A 20,035-nucleotide genomic window follows, 5' to 3' on the forward strand; every position below is an offset into this window, starting at 1 on the left:
ACATGACTTAGTACTTGGTGGCAAAACCCTTGTTGGCAATCACAGAGGTCAGACATTTCTTGTAGTTGGCCACCAGGTTTGCACACATCTCAGGAGGGATTTATCCCACTCTTCTTTGCAGATCTTCTCCATGTCATTAAGGTTTCGAGGCTGACGTTAGGCAACTCGAACCTTCAGCTCCCTCCACAGGTTTTCTACGGGATTAAGGTCTGGAGACTGGCTAGGCCACTCCAGGACCTTAATGTGCTTCTTCTTGAGCCACTCCTTTGTTGCCTTGGCCGTGTGTTTTGGGTCATTGTCTTGCTGGAATACCCATCCACGACCCATTTTCAATGCCTGGCTGAGGGAAGGAGGTTCTCACCCAAGATTTGACGGTACATGGCCCCGTCCATCGTCCCTTTGATGCAGTGAAGTTGTCCTGTCCCCTTAGCAGAAAAACACCCCCAAAGCATAATGTTTCCATCTCCATGTTCGATGGTGGGGATGGTGTTCTTGGGGTCATAGGCAGCAATCCTCCTCACCCAGTTCTCCTCTGAATCATTCAGATGTTCATTGATAAACTTCAGACGGGCTTTTATATGTGCTTTCTTGAGCAGGGGGACCTTGCGGGCGCTGCAGGATTTCAGTCCTTCACGACGTAGTGTGTTACCAATTGTTTTCTTGGTGACTATGGTCCCAGCTGCCTTGAGATCATTGACAAGATCCTCCCGTGTAGTTCTGGGCTGATTCCACACCGTTCTCATGATCATTGCAACTCCACGAGGTGAGATCTTACATGGAGCCCCAGGCCGAGGGAGATTGACAGTTATTTTGTGTTTCTTCCATTTGCGAATAATCAAACCAACTGTTGTCACCTTCTCACCAAGCTGCTTGGCGATGGTCTTGTAGCCCATTCCAGCCTTGTGTAGGTCTACAATCTTGTCCCTGACATCCTTGGAGAGCTCTTTGGTCTTGGCCATGGTGGAGAGTTTGGAATCTAATTGATTGATTGCTTCTGTGGACAGGTGTCTTTTATACAGGTAACAAACTGAGATTAGGAGCACTCCCTTTAAGAGTGTGCTCCTAATCTCAGCTCGTTACCTGTATAAAAGACACCTGGGAGCCAGAAATCTTTCTGATTGAGAGGGGGTCAAATACTTATTTCCCTCATTAAAATGCAAATCAATTTATAACATTTTTGACATGCGTTTTCCTGGATTTTTTTTTTGTTATTCTGTCTCTCACTGTTCAAATAAACCTACCATTAAAATTATAGACTGATCATTTCTTTGTTAGTGGGCAAACGTACAAAATCAGCAGGGGATCAAATACTTTTTTACCTCACTGTAGGTGATTTGATGATCTTGAAATATTGAAGTTGAAATGGCGCTGCAATAGTGGAGGCAGCTCCTGTTTTCTTTTTTTCTTGCGGTAATTCTCTGTGGTCCTAAATCAATAGTTGTTTACAGTGCTGTAAAGTACTTAAGTGAAAATACTTTAGTCTTCTTTTGGGGTACCTGTACTTTACATTACTATTTATATTTTTGACAACTTTTATTTTTACTTCACTACATTCCTAAAGAAAAATAATGTACTTTATACTCCATACATTTTTTGTGACACCCAAAAGTACTACTACTACTACTTATATTTTGAATGCTTAGCAGGACAGGAAAATAGTCAAATTCACACACTTATCAAGGGAACATCCCTGGTCATCCCTACAGCCTCTGATCTGGAGTACACACTAAACATAAATGCTTCGTTTGTGAATTATGTCTGAGTGTTGGAGTGTGCCCCTGGCTATCTGTAAATTAAAAAAACAAGAAAATTGTTCTGTCTAGTTTGCTTAATATAAGCAATTTGAAATTATTTATACATTTACTTAAAACCAAATACCTTTAGAATTTTACACAAGCAGTATTTTACTAGGTGACTTTCACTTTTATTTGAGTAATTTTCTATAAAGGAATCTTTTACTTTTTCCACCACTTGTTGTTTAGTAGTCTGAAAATGTCAGAAACTTGTTTGACCATGCTGTAGTAGGTCATGTAACTGTTTGTTTGTGGACTTCACCGGAGAGATGTTGCTCTCCGGTTTTGTGATGAAACAAAGGTGTTGTTGAATCTATTCTGCCACTGTGTCGTCTTATTGTCTCGGCCTTAGGCTTATATACCATGGTGGCATGGGATATGAACTAACAGGTTATAGAGTAAACAACGCAATTATCACAACACATACAGCAGGTTGTAATATGAGTTTTTTTCCTGGCTTGGCTTCCCCAGTGATTATACCCACGCACCACTACTGTTTATAACATAAAGAAGTGACATTTCATTACCAAAGCCGGGCAGAGTGGGTGGACACCCTAGTTATTGTAATAAACCTAAGGCCAGGATTCAATCCAATGTGTGTTATAGAGCAGTCCACTGGACAGCCGACAATGCTTAAAAGGATGTTGGCTCAAGCGAAAATGACCTTCAGAAAGCACAATGTTGATTGAATCCCAGCCTAAGGTTTATTACAACGTCATTTTCAGACCAAAGAAAACAAGGGAATTTCACTGCATATTTATTTCAAAACATGATAGAGTATATACATTTGCAAATCATGTTGAGGAAAAAAAAGAACATAAATCAGCAGAAATATACATCAAACAGTGATAAGCAGCATAATAATCATCATACTATTCACCTGCTTAACATTCAAAATGTATAGTGTTGTAAAACATAGCTAAATCAATAAAATGTGATTATAGAGAATGTATAAAGAACGTTCATGGCTTAATTCAATTAAATTAATTATAAATGCCTCTCACTGTATGTATAATAATATTTTCAGGATAAAATCCTCATTCAACTATTTTTAATAGTTACGTTTTACTCTAACCAAAAATATAATAATTGCAGTATGAGAACTAGGAAGGATCTCTTAGATTTCAAAGGTATGTTTCTTCCTAATAAGGAAAGGCAGATTATGTAAAAACAGCAGCTCAAAATAAAATCCATAAATCGTCAGATTAATGTCTCAGTACGTCTGACAAATAGATACCGTTTTACTCAATTCAGTAGTGTTTATTTTTCTCCAAAGGAATACATATCTAAAGACAGTAGCTTGTGAGAGATACACACATCACACATCAGGATAAACTTAAATACTAGCACTAGGCTGGATTCTCCAAAGGGACAAAGACAGATCTTCAAATTCATGTCACGCACACCTGCAGGTGCACACACATGCACCCACACACTGATGTGTATAGATATCTCTTTTAGACGATTACTGTAGTGACATCCGTCTGCATATTTTTTGCGTTCCAGATATTCAATTAGGCATACACCTCACTACATTGGGGAACTGTGTGTGCGTGTGCCCAGAGTGTGTGTGTGCACGCGCAGACAGCGCGCGTGTGTGTGTGTGTATATGTCAGATCAGTTCAGTGTGTGTCAGTTCATCATCTCCAAGCTGCAGCTCCTGCTATTGTGTGTGATGAGTTTAAATGCTATAACAATGTTGGGAGCACCTCTGCCACGTGCCTGGTGTCTCCCACACTTTAGGTAGAGGAGACTGGAGAGCTTACTATAGTTAGGTACTGTCATGTAAAAACACTGTAAATTTCATTAAACAACACTATGACAGTTCTACACACTGTTCCTCATAGTTTACCTTTTTTATTATTACCTATTTTGTGTGTGTATGTGCGTGTGTTTCTTGGTAGTAGGCTAAGGGTTAGTTGTTAGTTAGTCTGACTTGGCCTACAGCACCACTGGAGTGGGAGTTTAAGGGTTAACAGCACACGTAAATACTCTAATCACTTCAATACATTTTCTGATCAATAGATTTAGGTAAAAAACATCCACCTGATAGGAAAGTGCCATTCTGCTTGTTCGTGTGTGTGTGTTGATCTTACCCATGTGACAGCTAGTGACGTTTTGACCATCCCTCATACATTCTCCTTCATTCATCTGCAGATAGACATTTCTTAATTAATGTCACTGCTCTAGTGTGACACAATAACCTTTTCAGTGCCATTCAGTAAAATGACATATTGGCTACGTCCCAATATCAACACATACCACAATGCATCCCACTCTGAATGCAATCCCCAATACATTGCTTCATTCTAGGTAGTATGCTCGAGTGGGTATTGGAACAGAGCCTAGGTATGGGTAAACCAAATGTTTGTGACGTCATATGGCAGACGTCATAACTGACTGTTTTTCACAACATGTTGTCAACATTAGAATAACTAGACAGAGCTTGTTTCTCTCTGGTTCCACAGTAGGCCTATTTACTTAACACACCTTCAATGTGCAAGGAAAAACACAAGAGAATAATGAAAAGAGAGAGATATTATAAATATAAAATAAACAACATCTTCACGTCACACAAAGCATTCTGGCTACCGAGGGGAATTACTAGAGGGGCGGGGCCTAATAGTCCAGGTTAGGAAGAGTGTCTCTCATTGGTTTGTGGTTCAGTTGCGGTTAACTTTTGGACTCTTTTGTGGATTAGTCCCTAGGTTACTGTAGTTAGTTCCTCTGTTTCTACCTAAATAACAGTATCTGCCCTCTTGTGGCAGGACCTCCAGACCTCTAGAACCCCTCTACCTTGGACAATGCTTGCTTGTCCCCCTCCCCCTTATCCCTCTCTGCCTTGCACCTCTTCTCCTCTTGCACCACTGTCCCTTGTCCCCTTTCCCTTATTCCCATCTCCTCTTGCACCCCTAGCCCTGGCCTGCACCCCTCCCCTCTCGAACCCTTATCCCCCTCACCCTTTTTACCTCTCTCCCTTGTACCCTTCTCCTCTAGCACCTCTTGTTCCCTTATCATCTTGTCCCTCTTCCCCCTCCATTCAGCCTGGTGGTCTGACTTTAGTTACAGTAGTTTGTTAGTTCCCCTGTAGTCCTTAGTCATGTCTGCTCTCTGTCCAATCATCCCCTGGCTGGATTAGTCCACTGGAGTCTTCTGTACGACCTCCTCCACTGTAAGGGTCCATCCATTCCTCCCATGTTTAGGCTAGTTCATGCCCAGCCTTGTGATCCTCTGCTGGGGCTCCAGTTCATCCATTCCTCCCTCCCCTGGTTAGGTGAACTCAGCGTCCAGCTCCTCAGTGCTGCGGCCCAGGGTTGCGCTGGTCCTTGTGGTGGTCTCTGTGGTGGTCTGCGTGGTGGTCCTACTTGAGGTGGAGTGGACTTTGCCGATCTCCTCCAGGGCGCTGGCCAGAGAGTCCAGGTCCCCTGTGTCCTGGTGCTGGGCCTCCCATAGGCTGAGGATCACCGCCGATGGGCTCTCCTGACGCGCAAAGTAACACAGGTTCCTAGAGAGAGGGGTGAGGGAAGTGGGGGGGGGGGAGCCAGAGAGGGAGAGATAGGGACAGAGAGGACACTGTTCATATAGAATACTGGGGCTTGATGAGTAGTTGACCAGATGATTCAGATATGCTTGTACTGGAATAGATCCAACAAGAGGTACTGGCTGCGGTTACTCGGGAAGAGGTTTGGGAGACACTGGACAAAAAGTATGAGGGAGAAATGAGTGGATGATGAAAAGGAAGAAGGAAACAAATACATGTATATTGCATCGCTTAACTCATTATGCTGAATATCAAAGTCAAAATCCTGAATATCAAATTCAGCATCAACTTCCTACTCCCTCACTGCTATCCCACCACCTCAGCTGTTCACCAGAGGGCACTGTTTCATCACAGTATACCTCTCCCTCTCCCTCTCCCTCTCCCTCTCCCTCTCCCTCTCTCTCTCTCTCTCCCTCTCTCTCTCCCTCTCTCTCTCCCTCTCCCTCTCTCTCTCCCTCTCTCTCTCCCTCTCCCTCTCTCCCTCTCTCCCTCTCTCTCTCCCTCTCTCTCTCCCTCTCTCTCTCCCTCTCTCCCCTTCTCCTCTCAGGCGTGGTGATGATGCTCCCACACACCCAGAGATTTAATAGCAAAAATCTGCTTAACAAGGTAGAGACATTCTCATTACATGCTGCTGGCGGCTTCCACTGGGTAGAAAATGATTCCCAAATCCTTCTCCCATTCCCGAAATACCTCATGTTGTTTACTGGCACAGTTTTCTGGTTTATGTCACGCAGCTTATGTCACCCTTTTACTCAGTAAACTCCCCCCTCCCCTTTCCCCACTCCTAAAAGATAGATGGAAGATCAGAGAGAGGGAGGGGGAGGGGAGGGGGGGGGTGGGGGGGGGGGGTGCGGGACAGAGAGATAAAGTGATGGTGGAAAGGGTTGGCTATGTGGAAACAAGACAACAGGACTGTGTTTACACAGGCAGCCCAATGGTCAAAAGATCTGATCGGATTGGTGAAAATACCAGTTAGTGACAAAAATATCAGAATAGGGCTGCCTGGTAAACGCAGCCAAGATGGCTGAAACATAGCCCTCTATTATTGACTGTTTCTTCTTCTGCTGAGGGAATAGAGATCACCCATTATCAAACTGCTAAAATCCCCAACATCCTAAGCATATAGCGCTCTGGCAGCTATCCCAGAAATACTTCTACAGGAGGGAGGGATGGAGGGAATGAAGGAGGGAGAGAGGGACGTATGTGGAGAGGACAGTTAATGAGGACAGCAGGTAACACTTTATTTGGATAGTCCATCTGAAGATGCTCTAGAGACTATCTACAGACTATCAGTAACATTTCACCTAACTATCTACTAACCCTAACCGTATCACTAACCTTAACCCTTATCCTAACCCTAAACTTAACCCTTACCCTTACCCTTAACCTAACCCTCACCTTAACCCTTGCCCTAACCCTTATTCTAAACCTAAACCTAACTGTAACCTTAGCAAGCAGTTGCTTATCAACAGATAAGCAACTAAAGTGTAACCGGACACATTGTTTCCTCATAATATTATCATATTATACTCGTTCTCTCATTTTCTCTCTTACAGCTCCAGCCTGAGCAACCAGTGGCCTGAGACCTTCCTGCAGTTGACCCAAATACACAATCTCCTCCAGCTATTGTGTGTGTGTGTCTCTCAGTGTGTGTATGTGTGTGTGCGTGTGTGTACAGATATATAATGAGATCAGCCGTGTGTGTCTGTGGCCTGGTCTCTGGTAGGGCTGCTTGGTGATAGCAGATAAGGATTGGCATAAATGCGGAAGACACATTTGAATGCATTCAGTTGTACAACTGACTAGGTATCCCCCTTTCCCTTCCCAACAGTGGTGAAGATTCAGATTAAAAAGCCAACCAGTATGCAAATGAACTGGGCACAGCCATGGGGACAATTGATAGACAGAGTTGAATCAGTCAAGGTTGATAATTTCTGTAATTTGGTCATTTCATAATGAGTCATTTGCAATCATATTGACCAAGCCAATAGAGCAAACAAAGTTAAGACACATTTCTGTAGCGTGCAGTATCATTATTAATCAATACAACTTCTAGACTACCTAAATTAAATTGACTTAAATGGGTGGTACTCAAAATGCTAGTCAAATTTAAACATGGTGAACATTGCATGGGCCAGTATAACAGTTGTACTAGAAATTAAGGACGGGACCCAGGGTTTCTTTGTGTATAGTACCAGAAAGAGTTTATGTGTGTGAATGTGTGTGTGTGTGTGCATATGTATGGATGTGTTTAACTATTCTTGTGGGGACCAGAAGTCCCCACAAGAATAGTAAACAAACCTAAATTTGACCAACTGGGGACATTTTGTTAGTCCCCACAATGTAAAATGCTATTTCTAGGGGGTTTAGGGTTAGAATTAGTGTTAGGGTTAGAATTACGTTAAGGGTTAGGGTTAGGAGCTAGGGTTAGTTTTAGGGTTTGGAGCTAGGGTTAGGTTTAGGGTTAGGTTTTTGGGTTAGGTTTAGGGTAAGAGTACGGGTTAGGGTTAGGTTTAGGGTTAGGGGTTAGGGAAAATAGGATTTTGAATGGGACTGAATTGTGTGTCCCCACAAGGTGTGTGCGTGTGTGTGTCTTTGAGTGATTGTGTGTGTGTGTGTGTGTGTGTGTGTGTGTGTGTGTGTGTGTGCGCAAGTGCATGCAAATGGTATCTCACCTGTCTATGCAGAGTTTCTGTGCAAGCAGCTGCCAGTCCTTGCCCTTGGCGTTGGCTGTGTCGAAGGTGGCACAGATCCTCTGGCGGATGGACAGTGGGATCTTGAAGGCGCTGGACCCCATCTGTGATGTGATGGTACAGTCCGACTGAGTGAAGAAGGGGACTACCTCCTTTTCACTCTGGAGGAAGAAACCATTACAGGATTTAAAAAAGAGGGGTGTCAGGGTGGTAAAATATTTTCACTCACAGTTAAATAGATAATTTCAAGTCTTATAATTCACAATTCAATGCATTTCTACAGATAACAGCGGATTATACGTCTTCAAAGAGTTAAACCGATGCAATCTACAAGTCAAGAGCCCCTGAGAGCTTCATTAAGAAAAGCTCTTCAGTCAAATCCGGAGACATTCACTCTAATGAGAGAGCCAATTAGTATAACAGCATCACCTCCATTTGGGGTTTACACACACACTAGCATTAATTTATACACACACATGGACATATACACACTTATGAAGACGGACACTCACAAACACAGGGCCACATGTGCGCGTCCACACACACACACACATACACACACACACACACTTCCTCCCACACACACTCCTCCCCTTACCTCGACCACGGAGGTGTAGACCTGGAGGATCTGCTCCTGACCTTTGACCTGGCGCACACTGATCTTACAGGACAGCTGGGAGGAGGCGGGGCTGTAGCGCTCCAATGAGAAGGCACACTGCAGGGGGTGCTGGTTACTAGCCCACACCTGAGAGAACGAGAACTCCTGGAGGAAGAGAGAGACGGAGAGAGAGAGGAAGGGAGGGGGGAGGGAGGTAGAGAGAGTGAGAGAGAGAGAAAGAGAGGGGAGAGAGAGAGAGAGAGAGAGCGAGATCAATATATTAAATAAACTATAGTAGGGCTGACTCCATTTAGTCGACTGGTCGATTGTTTGGTCGATAGGCTGGTCGAGCAGTGGTGCCATATATATATATATAAAAAATGTATGGTCCAAGAGACACCTGTCTGATTCATGCCTGTCTCAGTGGACTAATCCATTGCAGAAGCCACACCAGCATCACCAGTAGCACATTTACCGTTAATTCCCATAATTTCTAATCTACAATGTTTGTTTGGTTAAAGTAATTTCTGTTAATGCATTCAATATATTATTATTACAGTCTTACCGTTGTCATTGTAGGAGTGGACACATTGTTTGCAGAGCGCACAACCAGAATATTTCATACAATGTTGCAAGTTTGCTAGCACGATCGGGCTGGACCAAGTTAATAGTTGATACAATGTATGTTTCAAGTTCCTTGCAGACAGGCCATGCGTAGCCAATGTGATTTATAGGATATTTATTTTTATCAGGATATTTTCTACCTGCATCCTTTTAGATTTGTATCATTTTCATTTAGATAGAATGTTGATTAACCACATGACATTGATTTTGAGATATGAAGACTTCATTATAAATTAAATGAAATTGTTACATGAAAATGTGCATATGAAAATCATAAGTAGATCAGTAGAAATGGTATGATAACTTGGCACTCCAAATGGAAAAGGTTGCCGACCATTGTTGTAGCCTATTACCGGCATCGATTAGGAGCATAATGGCAGAATCTGCGAAGACCAGCAACAGCGGGCAGTGGGAGGAGGTGGCTCGGGAACAGGTTTTTTTCTTCTGGTTAGGCTATATTGATCTCTGGCTCCCTCTTTAGTAATTTGTGTGTCTTCATTTTTAATCGCAGTGCTTAAAGCATCAGAAAAGCTCAGTAGCCTATATATAGTTGATTTTATTCAAACATAGGGTGTGTCTATATATAGAAAAATACACGTTTATAAATGTCTACCAATCGATTGGTCGAAAGAACAGACGACTCTCGGTTGACCAAGATTTTTTTTAGTCAGGGACAGCCCTAAACTATATACCTAATCTAGCACTGGTCCCGTATTCACAAAGAGTCTCAGAGTACTGATATAGAATCAATTTGGCCTTTTAGATCCTAATAAATAAAATTACATGAACGGGGGGGGACCTGATCCTACATCAGCATTTCTACTCTGAGGCACATTTTGAATACAGGCCCTGGATGACAACATTTGCTAAACACAATGCCTCAATGCAAGCTAATTGTATTGCCCTCTTTCCTATATTTCACCTTTTAACTACTAGTTAAAGGTCCAAAAATAGCTTCTTAGCAAAGAGTGATTTCTTAAGCAAGAATTTTGCTAGGACTGTCTAGGAGTGGTCTGAGTGGGGATGGGAAAACTGAAAACTAGCTGTTATTGGCAGAGAGGTTTGGACCTCTCTTTCTTATTGGTCTTTCTTATTGGACTGCCTGTCACCAGGCAGGCCAAAACTTTATCCCACCAAAACAGTCTGAAATTTCAGGCGGTCTTTTCAAACAGCTCTTACACTAAAAGGGCATTATCATAATTTTCACAATTTCACAGTATTATTCCAACCTCATAATGTGGAAATATATAAAAAACACAGGAAAATCACATTATTGACAGCACTGGGTCTTTAAGACCAGACCAGGTCAATGATCTCTTTAGCCACTCAACGACCTCAGCTAATCATTGAAGGGATTACAATCAGCAGCCTCTTGGGGATGGGGTTGTGTATCCATGAGCAAACTGAATTAACATTCCAGTCTTCAAAGTCAATTCAGTTCCTACATATTGTGTAGTTTCAATGACAAACAAACAGCAAGTCAATACATTTTGTTGTGTGTATGTTTGTGTGTGTGTGTGTGTGTGTGTGTGTGTGTGTGTGTGTGTGTGTGTGTGTGGAGAAGATAGTTCTGGTCCCCTGCTGCTGTCCCTGCTCTTTGATGTGACCACAGAGGAAGAAGAAGGGATCGTTAATGGAGGAGAGGAATCTGATGAAGGGATTGTGGTGGAAGGGAGGTTTCTCTAATGATGGGGTTCCACGCACACCCACACTCCCTCTCTAACCCCCCCTCCCTTTCCCACACACACTCCTCCATCCCCTACCTGGCAGGTGGTGAAAGGCTTGATGCTCCAGAGGAACTGGGGGACGTCCTGGATGGAGAGTTGCAGGCTGAGGGAGTTCCCCCTGAACAGCAGCGTCTTGGGCTCCTCCAGGAGACGACCACCCCTCACCCGCTCGGCCGACGCCACCTCCTGATAGGGTGGAGAGGTGAGGGGACGGGAAGGGGTGGAGGAGGAGAAGAGGGGGGAAGGATGAGAGACGAAGGGAGGTGGGAAGGGGGGAAGGGAAGAGGGAGAGTGGGGAAGGAGGTGGGAGGTAGGAGGCGGAGAGAGAGTGGGGGAGAAGTTGGCAAGATGGAAAGAGGGAGAGAGAGTGTGATAGAGAAGGGAGATGAGGGAAGGAGAGAAAGGTGAGATTAAAGGATGATAATTACATTGAATCCGGGTGTGTTTACAGCGTTGAAGAACAGTATACACGGATTACAGAACATAGAAAATCAATATTACTCAGTCACAACCCCTCTCCTCCATCTGTCAGTGAGTTTTTAGGAGATAGACGATATGGTTCAAGAGAAAATAGCCTAATTAATGAAAAAAAAGTGTCTAATCAACAATGGGATTCTTTTCAATTAACTCTGCAACTCATCCAACTATTGACTTTTTTTCACAACTGCCAACAGTTTGCCGCCAAAACATTGACAACAAATACATATTGACATGGTAAAATAAAATAAAAGTGTGTAAATAAATGTAAAGGATATTTCATGCTGAAACACTCATATTAAACACCAATGGTATTCACTAAGTTTATGGTTTATATTTAGGATAATGTTTTACAGCTTTGTCATTCTATGTTTCATTTTAAAATCATCTTATTTAATTATTTCATATATTTTACATGTGATAAGGCCACACAGAGGGCCAGAGACACCTGTGATAATCTGAAGTACCCAAAAGGGCCACTAGATGTATTGTGACAGATTACATAACATCCTTGAAAGATACGAAATTCTGGTAGTTTACTGGTAAACTTAAAAGGTTTCCAGTAATATACTGTGGCAAAGAAAGGGGCAGAGTGTTAAATGGCAGATATGTGAGAGCAGAACTAATAAACGGGCTCTGCCCTCTCACTAAAATGGCCACCCCGACAGGAACGACAGATCACAAAATGGCAGACCGCCAAAAACTACAATCCCCAGAAGCAAGGGGAACGCTCGCAAGGTGGGGCCGACCCACATATAAGGGGTCAACCCTATTTTCTGTTGCAATTGTAATAGACCGGAACATATTGCGGCCTACTGCCCTGTGAAAGAAGAGCCAATGCAATGTAACCTCGGTGGAAAAGAAGAAACTGATATATGGTACGCATGTCCTGTGGTAACCACTGTACTTGAAAGACCAAGAAATGAACATATGTGCATGGTGAAGGTTGAAGGGAAAGAGGTTGGAGCCCTGCTTGATTCCGGCAGTATGTTAACCTTGGTCGTTGCAGACCTCGTGCCGACTCATAAACTGGATAAGTCAGGATGTCAGTGTTACGTGCATTCATGGGGATACCCGTCCGTATCCAACAGCCTTAGTGAGCATACAAACTGAGGAGGGGTTGCTGGATTATGAGGTTTGCGTGGTCCCAAAGATGATGTAATACTGGGTAGATACTTTCCTAACTTTGCGAGGTTAGGCCAAAAGAATGGCATATTTGAGAAGCAAACCCCCCTGACCAAGCAGGAAGTAGCATCTAGCCCTCAACCAAAGCCAAGAAAATAGAAGGTTTCCCAGGGGCCAACCTCACAGGTGCTAGTAGGGGAGGATGAGGAAGGGGCAGACCCCGTCAATAATGAGCAGCCCGGTACTAGTTGGGCCGGGGATCGATCTGGATTCAGAGGGCGACTATCTAGAACCAACAGACCTGGCAGGGTCCCTGACTAATTTCGGGACGGCCCAGACCCAGGATCCAAACCTGCAGCAAGCCAGAGCAGATGTGCAGGTCGTGGATGGTACCCCCATAAATGACGGGACGATGCCTAATAGTTTCCCCCACTTCATCAGTCTCAAAAATAGGGGTTGATGTGGTGGAACAGTTGTTGGTCCCCACCCAGTACCGAAAAACAGTACTGGACCTAGCTAATGGGCATATTCTGGGGGGACACCTTGGTATCGATAAAACCCGAGACAGGATTGTGAGGTTTTACTGGCCAGGTATTCAGGCTGAGGTGACTCGACATTGTGGAGAATGCCCCGAGCGCCAGTTAACAGCTCCCCGACCAGCTGTTAGAAGCCCATTAGTGCCACTCCACATAATCAAAACGCCATTTGAGAGGATAGCAATGGATATAGTGGGCCCACTACCCAAATCTGCCAGAGGGCACTAATACATTCTGGTCATCCTAGATTATGCCGCTCGCTACCCAGAAGCCATTCCCCTTCGGACGATGGTTTCCAAAAATATTGCAAAGGAGTTAGTGCTCCTGTTCACCAGGGTAGGGATTCCAAAGGAAATCCTTACTGACCAGGGGACCCCCTTTATGTCCCGCCTTATGGCGGACCTTTGTAAGTTGTGGCAGGTGAAACAGTTGAGGACATCGGTTTACCATCCTCAGACGGATGGGCTGGTTGAGAGATTCAACCGCACCCTGAAGTCAATACTCAGGAAGGTAATCGATAAGGATGGGAAAAACTGGGATTTCATGTTACCGTATCTGATGTTTGCCATTAGAGAGGTTCCCCAAGCCTCACTGGGGTTTTCACCCTTTGAGCTAGTATATGAGAGGCACCCCCGGGGAATCTTAAGACATCGCCCGGGAAACCTGGGAGCACCAGGCCACCCCTTATATTGTGTTATAGAGCACGTCACGGCAATGCAAGACAGGATAGCCACAGTCACGCCCATCGTCAGAGAGCACATGAGGCAAGCACAAGAGGACCAGCGGCACACTTATAACCGGCAGGATACCCTGAGGGAATTTCAACCGGGAGATAAGGTGTTAGTGCTGGTCCCCACGGTAGAGTGTAAACTACTAGCCACATGGAAAGGACCCTATGAAGTGCTGGAGAAAATAGGATAAGTTATCGGATCCGACAGCCAGGTCGTCGGCCCCCGGAATAGATCTATCACATACAGTTGAAGTCGGAAGTTTACATACACCTTAGCTAAATACATTTAAACTCAGTTTTTCACAATTCCTGACATTTAATCCTAGTAAAAATTCCCTGTCTTAGGTCAGTTAGGATCGCCACTTTATTTTAAGAATGTGAAATGTCAGAATAATAGAGAGAATGATTTATTTCAGCTTTTATTTCTTTCATCACATTCCCAGTGGGTCAGAAGTTTACATACACTCAATTAGTATTTGGTAGCATTGCCATTAAATTGTTTAACTTGGGTCAAACATTTTGGGTAGCCTTCCAAGAGCTTCCAACAATAAGTTGGGTGAATTTTGGCCCATTCCTCCTGACAGAGCTGGTGTAACTGAGTCAGGTTTGTAGGCCTCCTTGCTCGCACACACTTTTTCAGTTCTGCCCACAGATTTTCTATAGATTGAGGTCAGGGCATTGTGATGGCCACTCCAATACCTTGACTTTGTTGTCCTTAAGCCATTTTACCACAACTTTGGAAGTATGCTTGGGGTCATTGTCCATTTGGAATACCCATTTGCGACCAAGCTTTAACTTCCTGACTGATGTCTTGAGATGTTGCTTCAATATATCCACATAATTTTCTTTCCTCATGATGCCATCTATTTTGTGAAGTGCACCAGTCCCTCCTGCAGCAAAGCACCCCCACAGCATGATGCTGCCAACCCCGTGCTTCACGGTTGGGATGGTGTTCTTTGGCTTGCAAGCAACCCTCTTTTTCCTCCAAACATAACGATGGTCATTATGGCCAAACAGTTCTATTTTTGTTTCATCAGACCAGAGGACATTTCTCCAAAAAGTAAGATCTTTATCCCCATGTGCAGTTGCAAACCGTAGTCTAGCTTTTTTATGGCGGTTTTGGAGAAGTGGCTTTTTCCTTGCTGAGCGGCCTTTCAGGTTATGTTGATAAAGGACTATTTTTACTGTGGATATAGATACTTTTGTACCTGTTTCCTCCAGCATCTTCACAAGGTCTTTTGCTGTTGTTCTGGGATTGATTTACTGTGCAGCCGTCTTCATCGACCTGGCCAAGGCTTTTAACTCTGTCAATCACCGCATTCTTAATGGCAGACTAAATAGCCTTGGTTTCTCAAATGACTGCCTTGCCTGGTTCACCAACTACTTCTCAGATAGAGTTCAATGTGTCAAATCGGAGGGCCTGTTGTCTGGACCTCTGGCAGTCTCTATGGGGGTGCCACAGGGTTCAATTCTCGGGCCGACTCTATTCTCTGTGTATATCAATGATGTCGCTCTTGCTGCTGGTGACTCAGATCCACCTCTACGCAGACGACACCATTTTGTATACATCTGTGTTAACAAACCTCCAAACGAGCTTCAATGCCATACAACACTCCTTCCGTGGCCTCCAACTGCTCTTAAACGCTAGTAAAACTAAATGCATGCTCTTCAATCGAATGCTGCTTGCACCCGCCCGCCCGACTAGAATCACTACTCTCGGCGGGTCTGACTTAGAATATGTGGACAACTACAAATACCTAGGTGTCTGGTTAGACCGTAAACTCTCCTTCCAGACTCACATTAAGCATCTCCAATCCAAAGTGAAATCTAGAATCGGCTTCCTATTTCGCAACAAAGCCTCCTTCACTCATGTTGCTAAACATGCCCTCGTAAAACTGACTATCCTACCGATCCTTGACTTCGGCGATGTCATTTACAAAATAGCTTCCAACACTCTACTCAGCAAATTGGATGTAGTCTATCACAGTGCCATCCGTTTTGTCACCAAAGCCCCATATACTACCCACCATTGTGACCTGTACGCTCTCGTTGGCTGGCCCTCACTACATATTCGTCGCCAAACCCACTGGCTCCAGGTCATCTATAAAGATTAGGTATTCAGTTAGCCCTCTTTGCAAGAGAAAGGAAATGGAAGAATTGCTTAAAGGGCATTTTTCATCAACTAGAAAGAATTCCATAATCATGTCACTTGTAGAATGAAACCCCCCCCAAACACACAATGAAACAAATAAACAAATCCTGGCATCAAAACGTCCAATAAATAAGATCAGGAAGCACAATAGCCCTAAAATGCTGTTTCAGTTGAATTCATTGACAATACATGAGAAGCCACACAAAGAGACAGAAATCAAGCCTAATCTTCCAGAATAGCATTTCCTATTGATTAAAGGACTTTGGTGATTTCACGCTTTTTGGGTTCTCATCCATGGGTATTGTTGTGTGCTTCTCTAGGGAGACCGGGAGCATTAGTGTGTGTGTGTCTTTGTGTGTGTCTGTGTGTACGCATGTACTGTATTTGTCTCTGTGTGTGTGTGTGTCTGCCGGCCGTCTCCATCACAAAGTGAAAGGCGTAGGCCAGTGTTTCCCAAACTCGGTCCTGGGGACCCGAAGGGGTGCACATTTTGGTTAATGCCCTAGCACTACACAGCTGATTCAAATAATTAACTCATTATTAAGCTTTGATTATTTGAATCAGCTCTGTAGTTTAAGGCAAAAACCAAAACGTGCACCCCTTGGGGTCCCCAGGACCGAGTTTGGGAAATGGAAAAATCGCAACCTTGCTTCCCTTAACTTTCCTGGCTGGGCATCGCAAGGGAAATCATTTGTCGTATGAAGCCCAAACAACACAAAAACAGGACAAATAAACAGGGCAGAGTGACAGAGAGAGAGACTGAGAAAATTGGCTGGTGGGTTCCCCAAATGCAATTTCTCTCTATTCACCATGCAAGGCTCCCCTCTGACTGCGTCCAGAACCGAAGCTGCTCTAATGAGCCAAGATCTGTCAAATCACAACCTCTCTGGAGAATAACACACAGGTTTAAAGCAACTGGCTGCTGTCAGAGGTGTGTGTGTGTGTGTTTGTCTTTTTGTGTAAACGAGACAGAAATAGGATAATGGGTGTCGATATGAGAGAGAATTTTTAATGATTGAAATTGAAAATACTGTTCGCTGCTCTGGCACCCCAATGGTGGAACAAGCTCCCTCACGACGCCAGGACAGCGGAGTCACTGACCACCTTCCGGAGACACTTGAAACATTTTACATTTTAGTCATTTAGCAGACGCTCTTATCCAGAGCGACTTACAGTTAGTGAGTGCATACATCATTTTTTTATTTTTCATACTGGCCCCCCATGGGAATCGAACCCACATCCCTGGCGTTGCAAACGCCATGCTCTACCAACTGAGCTACATCCCTGCCGGCCATTCCCTCCCCTACCCTGGACGACGCTGGGCCAATTGTGCGCCATGGGTCTCCCGGTCGCGGCTGGCTACGACAGAGCCTGGATTCGAACCAGGATCTCTAGTGGCACAGCTAGCACTGCGATGCAGTGCCTTAGACCACTGTGTCACTCGGGAGGAAACCCTACCTCTTTAAGGATTTTTTTGTGTGTGAAATAATATATATATAAACAGTGGGGGAAAAAAGTATTTAGTCAGACACCAATTGTGCAAGTTCTCCCACTTAAAAAGATGAGAGAGGCCTGTCATTTTCATCATAGGTACACGTCAACTATGACAGACAAATTGAGATTTTTTCTCTCCAGAAAATCACATTGTAGGATTTTTTATGAATATATTTACAAATTATAGTGGAAAATAACTATTTGGTCACCTACAAACAAGCAAGATTTCTGGCTCTCACAGACCTGTAACTTCTTCTTTAAGAGGCTCCTCTGTCCTCCACTCGTTACCTGTATTAATGGCACCTGTTTGAACTTGTTATTAGTATAAAAGACACCTGTCCACAACCTCAAACAGTCACACTCCAAACTCCACTATGGCCAAGTCCAAAGAGCTGTCAAAGGACACCAGAAACAAAATTGTAGACCTGCACCAGGCTGGGAAGACTGAATCTGCAATAGGTAAGCAGCTTGGTTTGAAGAAATCAACTGTGGGAGCAATTATTAGGAAATGGAAGACATACAAGACCACTGATAATTTCCCTCGATCTGGGGCTCCACGCAAGATCTCACCCCGTGGGGTCAAAATGATCACAAGAACAGTGAGCAAAAATTCCAGAACCACACGGGGGGACCTAGTGAATGACCTGCAGAGAGCTGGGACCAAAGTAACAAAGCCTACCATCAGTAACACACTACGCCGCCAGGGACTCAAATCCTGCAGTGCCAGACGTGTCCCCCTGCTTAAGCCAGTACATGTCCAGGCCCGTCTGAAGTTTGCTAGAGTGCATTTGGATGATCCAGAAGAGGATTGGGAGAATGTCATATGGTCAGATGAAACCAAAATATAACTTTTTGGTAAAAACTCAACTCGTCGTGTTTGGAGGACAAAGAATGCTGAGTTGCATCAAAAGAACACCATACCTACTGTGATGCATGGGGGTGGAAACATCATGCTTTGGGGCTGTTTTTCTGCAAAGGGACCAGGACGACTGATCCGTGTAAAGGAAAGAATGAATGGGGCCATGTATCGTGAGATTTTTAGTGAAAACCTCCTTCCATCAGCAAGGGCATTGAAGATGAAACGTGGCTGGGTCTTTCAGCATGACAATGATCCCAAACACACCGCCCGGGCAACGAAGGAGTGGCTTCGTAAGAAGCATTTCAAGGTCCTGGAGTGGCCTAGCCAGTCTCCAGATCTCAACCCCATAGAAAATCTTTGGAGGGAGTTGAAAGTCCGTGTTGCCCAGCGACAGCCCCAAAACATCACTGCTCTAGAGGAGATCTGCATGGAGGAATGGGCCAAAATACCAGCAACAGTGTGTGAAAACCTTGTGAAGACTTACAGAAAACGTTTGACCTGTGTCATTGCCAACAAAGGGTATATAACAAAGTATTGAGAAACTTTTGTTATTGACCAAATACTTATTTTCCACCACCATAATTTGCAAATAAATTCATAAAAAATCCTACAATGTGATTTTCTGGATTTTTTTTCACTCATTTTGTCTGTCATAGTTGACGTGTACCTATGATGAAAATTACAGGGCTCTCGCATCTTTTTAAGTGGGAGAACTTGCATAATTGGTGGCTGACTAAATACTTTTTATATATATATATATATATATAAAAAACAAATGAAATTGAAAAAATATTCTCTAAAAATAACAATAAAACTAAATGCATAATTTGTAAATAACAAATTCAAAATAAATAAATAATAATAATTAAAAATAGAAAAAATATAGAAATTAAACAATAAGAAAAAATATATATATATATCAAAATTGTAAAGTGGTTGTCCCACTGGCTATCATAAGGTGAATGCACCAATTTGTATGTCGCTCTGGATAAGAGCGTCCGCTAAATGACGTAAATGTAATGTAAATGTAAATTAGTTTGTGTGACAAGGCCATAGCTACTCTTCATTGTATACGACTCATACATCACCTCTTTACAGAGAATGCACACACACTGTCTCTGTCTCTGTCTCTGTGTGTGTGACTGGACTGGCTAATCTCCGGTGGAGCGTGAAAATCAGATGGAGAAACCTCTTCTCACGCAGGAGTGGCTACGGGACAAGTCTTTGAAAGTCGTTGAGTGGCCCAGCCAGAGTCCGGACGTGAACCCGATCTAACATCTCTGGAGAGACCTGAAAATCCAGGCTGTAATCGCTGCCAAAGGTGCTTCAACAAAGTACTGAGTAAAGGGTCTAAATACTTATGTAAATGTGATATTTCATTTATTTATTTTGTAATACATTTTCTTATGGTGTATTGTGTGTAGATTGATGAGAAAATAAAACAATTTTATCAATTTTAGAATAAGGCTGTAACGTAACAAAATGTGGAAAAAGTCAAGGGGTCTGAATACTTTCCTCGGCGCGCACCCAAAAAATGAATAACGATTGCCCAGCAATGGGATGCTAGGAGCTGGAGAGCGCTGCTTAGACAACTGTGATATGCCAGTGCACAATGCTCTAGCAAGCCTTCGACAAAAACCATAGCCCAAACCTTTACCCCTCTATCCTAAACTTAACCCTTTGAGC

General features: G+C 43.6%; 1 protein-coding gene across 1 annotated transcript in view; it reads right to left on the bottom strand.

Annotated features, from left to right (window-relative positions):
* Positions 1-5,063: 5,063 nt before the first annotated feature.
* The window catches only part of LOC311100069 (netrin receptor UNC5D-like), a gene marked incomplete at both ends in the record, with an annotated part of 335,937 nt that continues 320,965 nt past the window's right edge, over positions 5,064-20,035 (bottom strand). Inside the window, 4 exons of the mRNA XM_084140810.1 lie at positions 5,064-5,298; positions 8,010-8,188; positions 8,626-8,790; positions 11,013-11,162. Coding sequence (XP_083996936.1) covers positions 5,064-5,298; positions 8,010-8,188; positions 8,626-8,790; positions 11,013-11,162 — 729 coding nt within the window. The remainder of the gene's footprint in view (positions 5,299-8,009; positions 8,189-8,625; positions 8,791-11,012; positions 11,163-20,035) is intronic.

This window comes from Coregonus lavaretus, assembly GCF_964263955.1.
Source record: "Coregonus lavaretus genome assembly, chromosome: 24".
Taxonomy (NCBI): Eukaryota; Metazoa; Chordata; class Actinopteri; order Salmoniformes; family Salmonidae; genus Coregonus; species Coregonus lavaretus.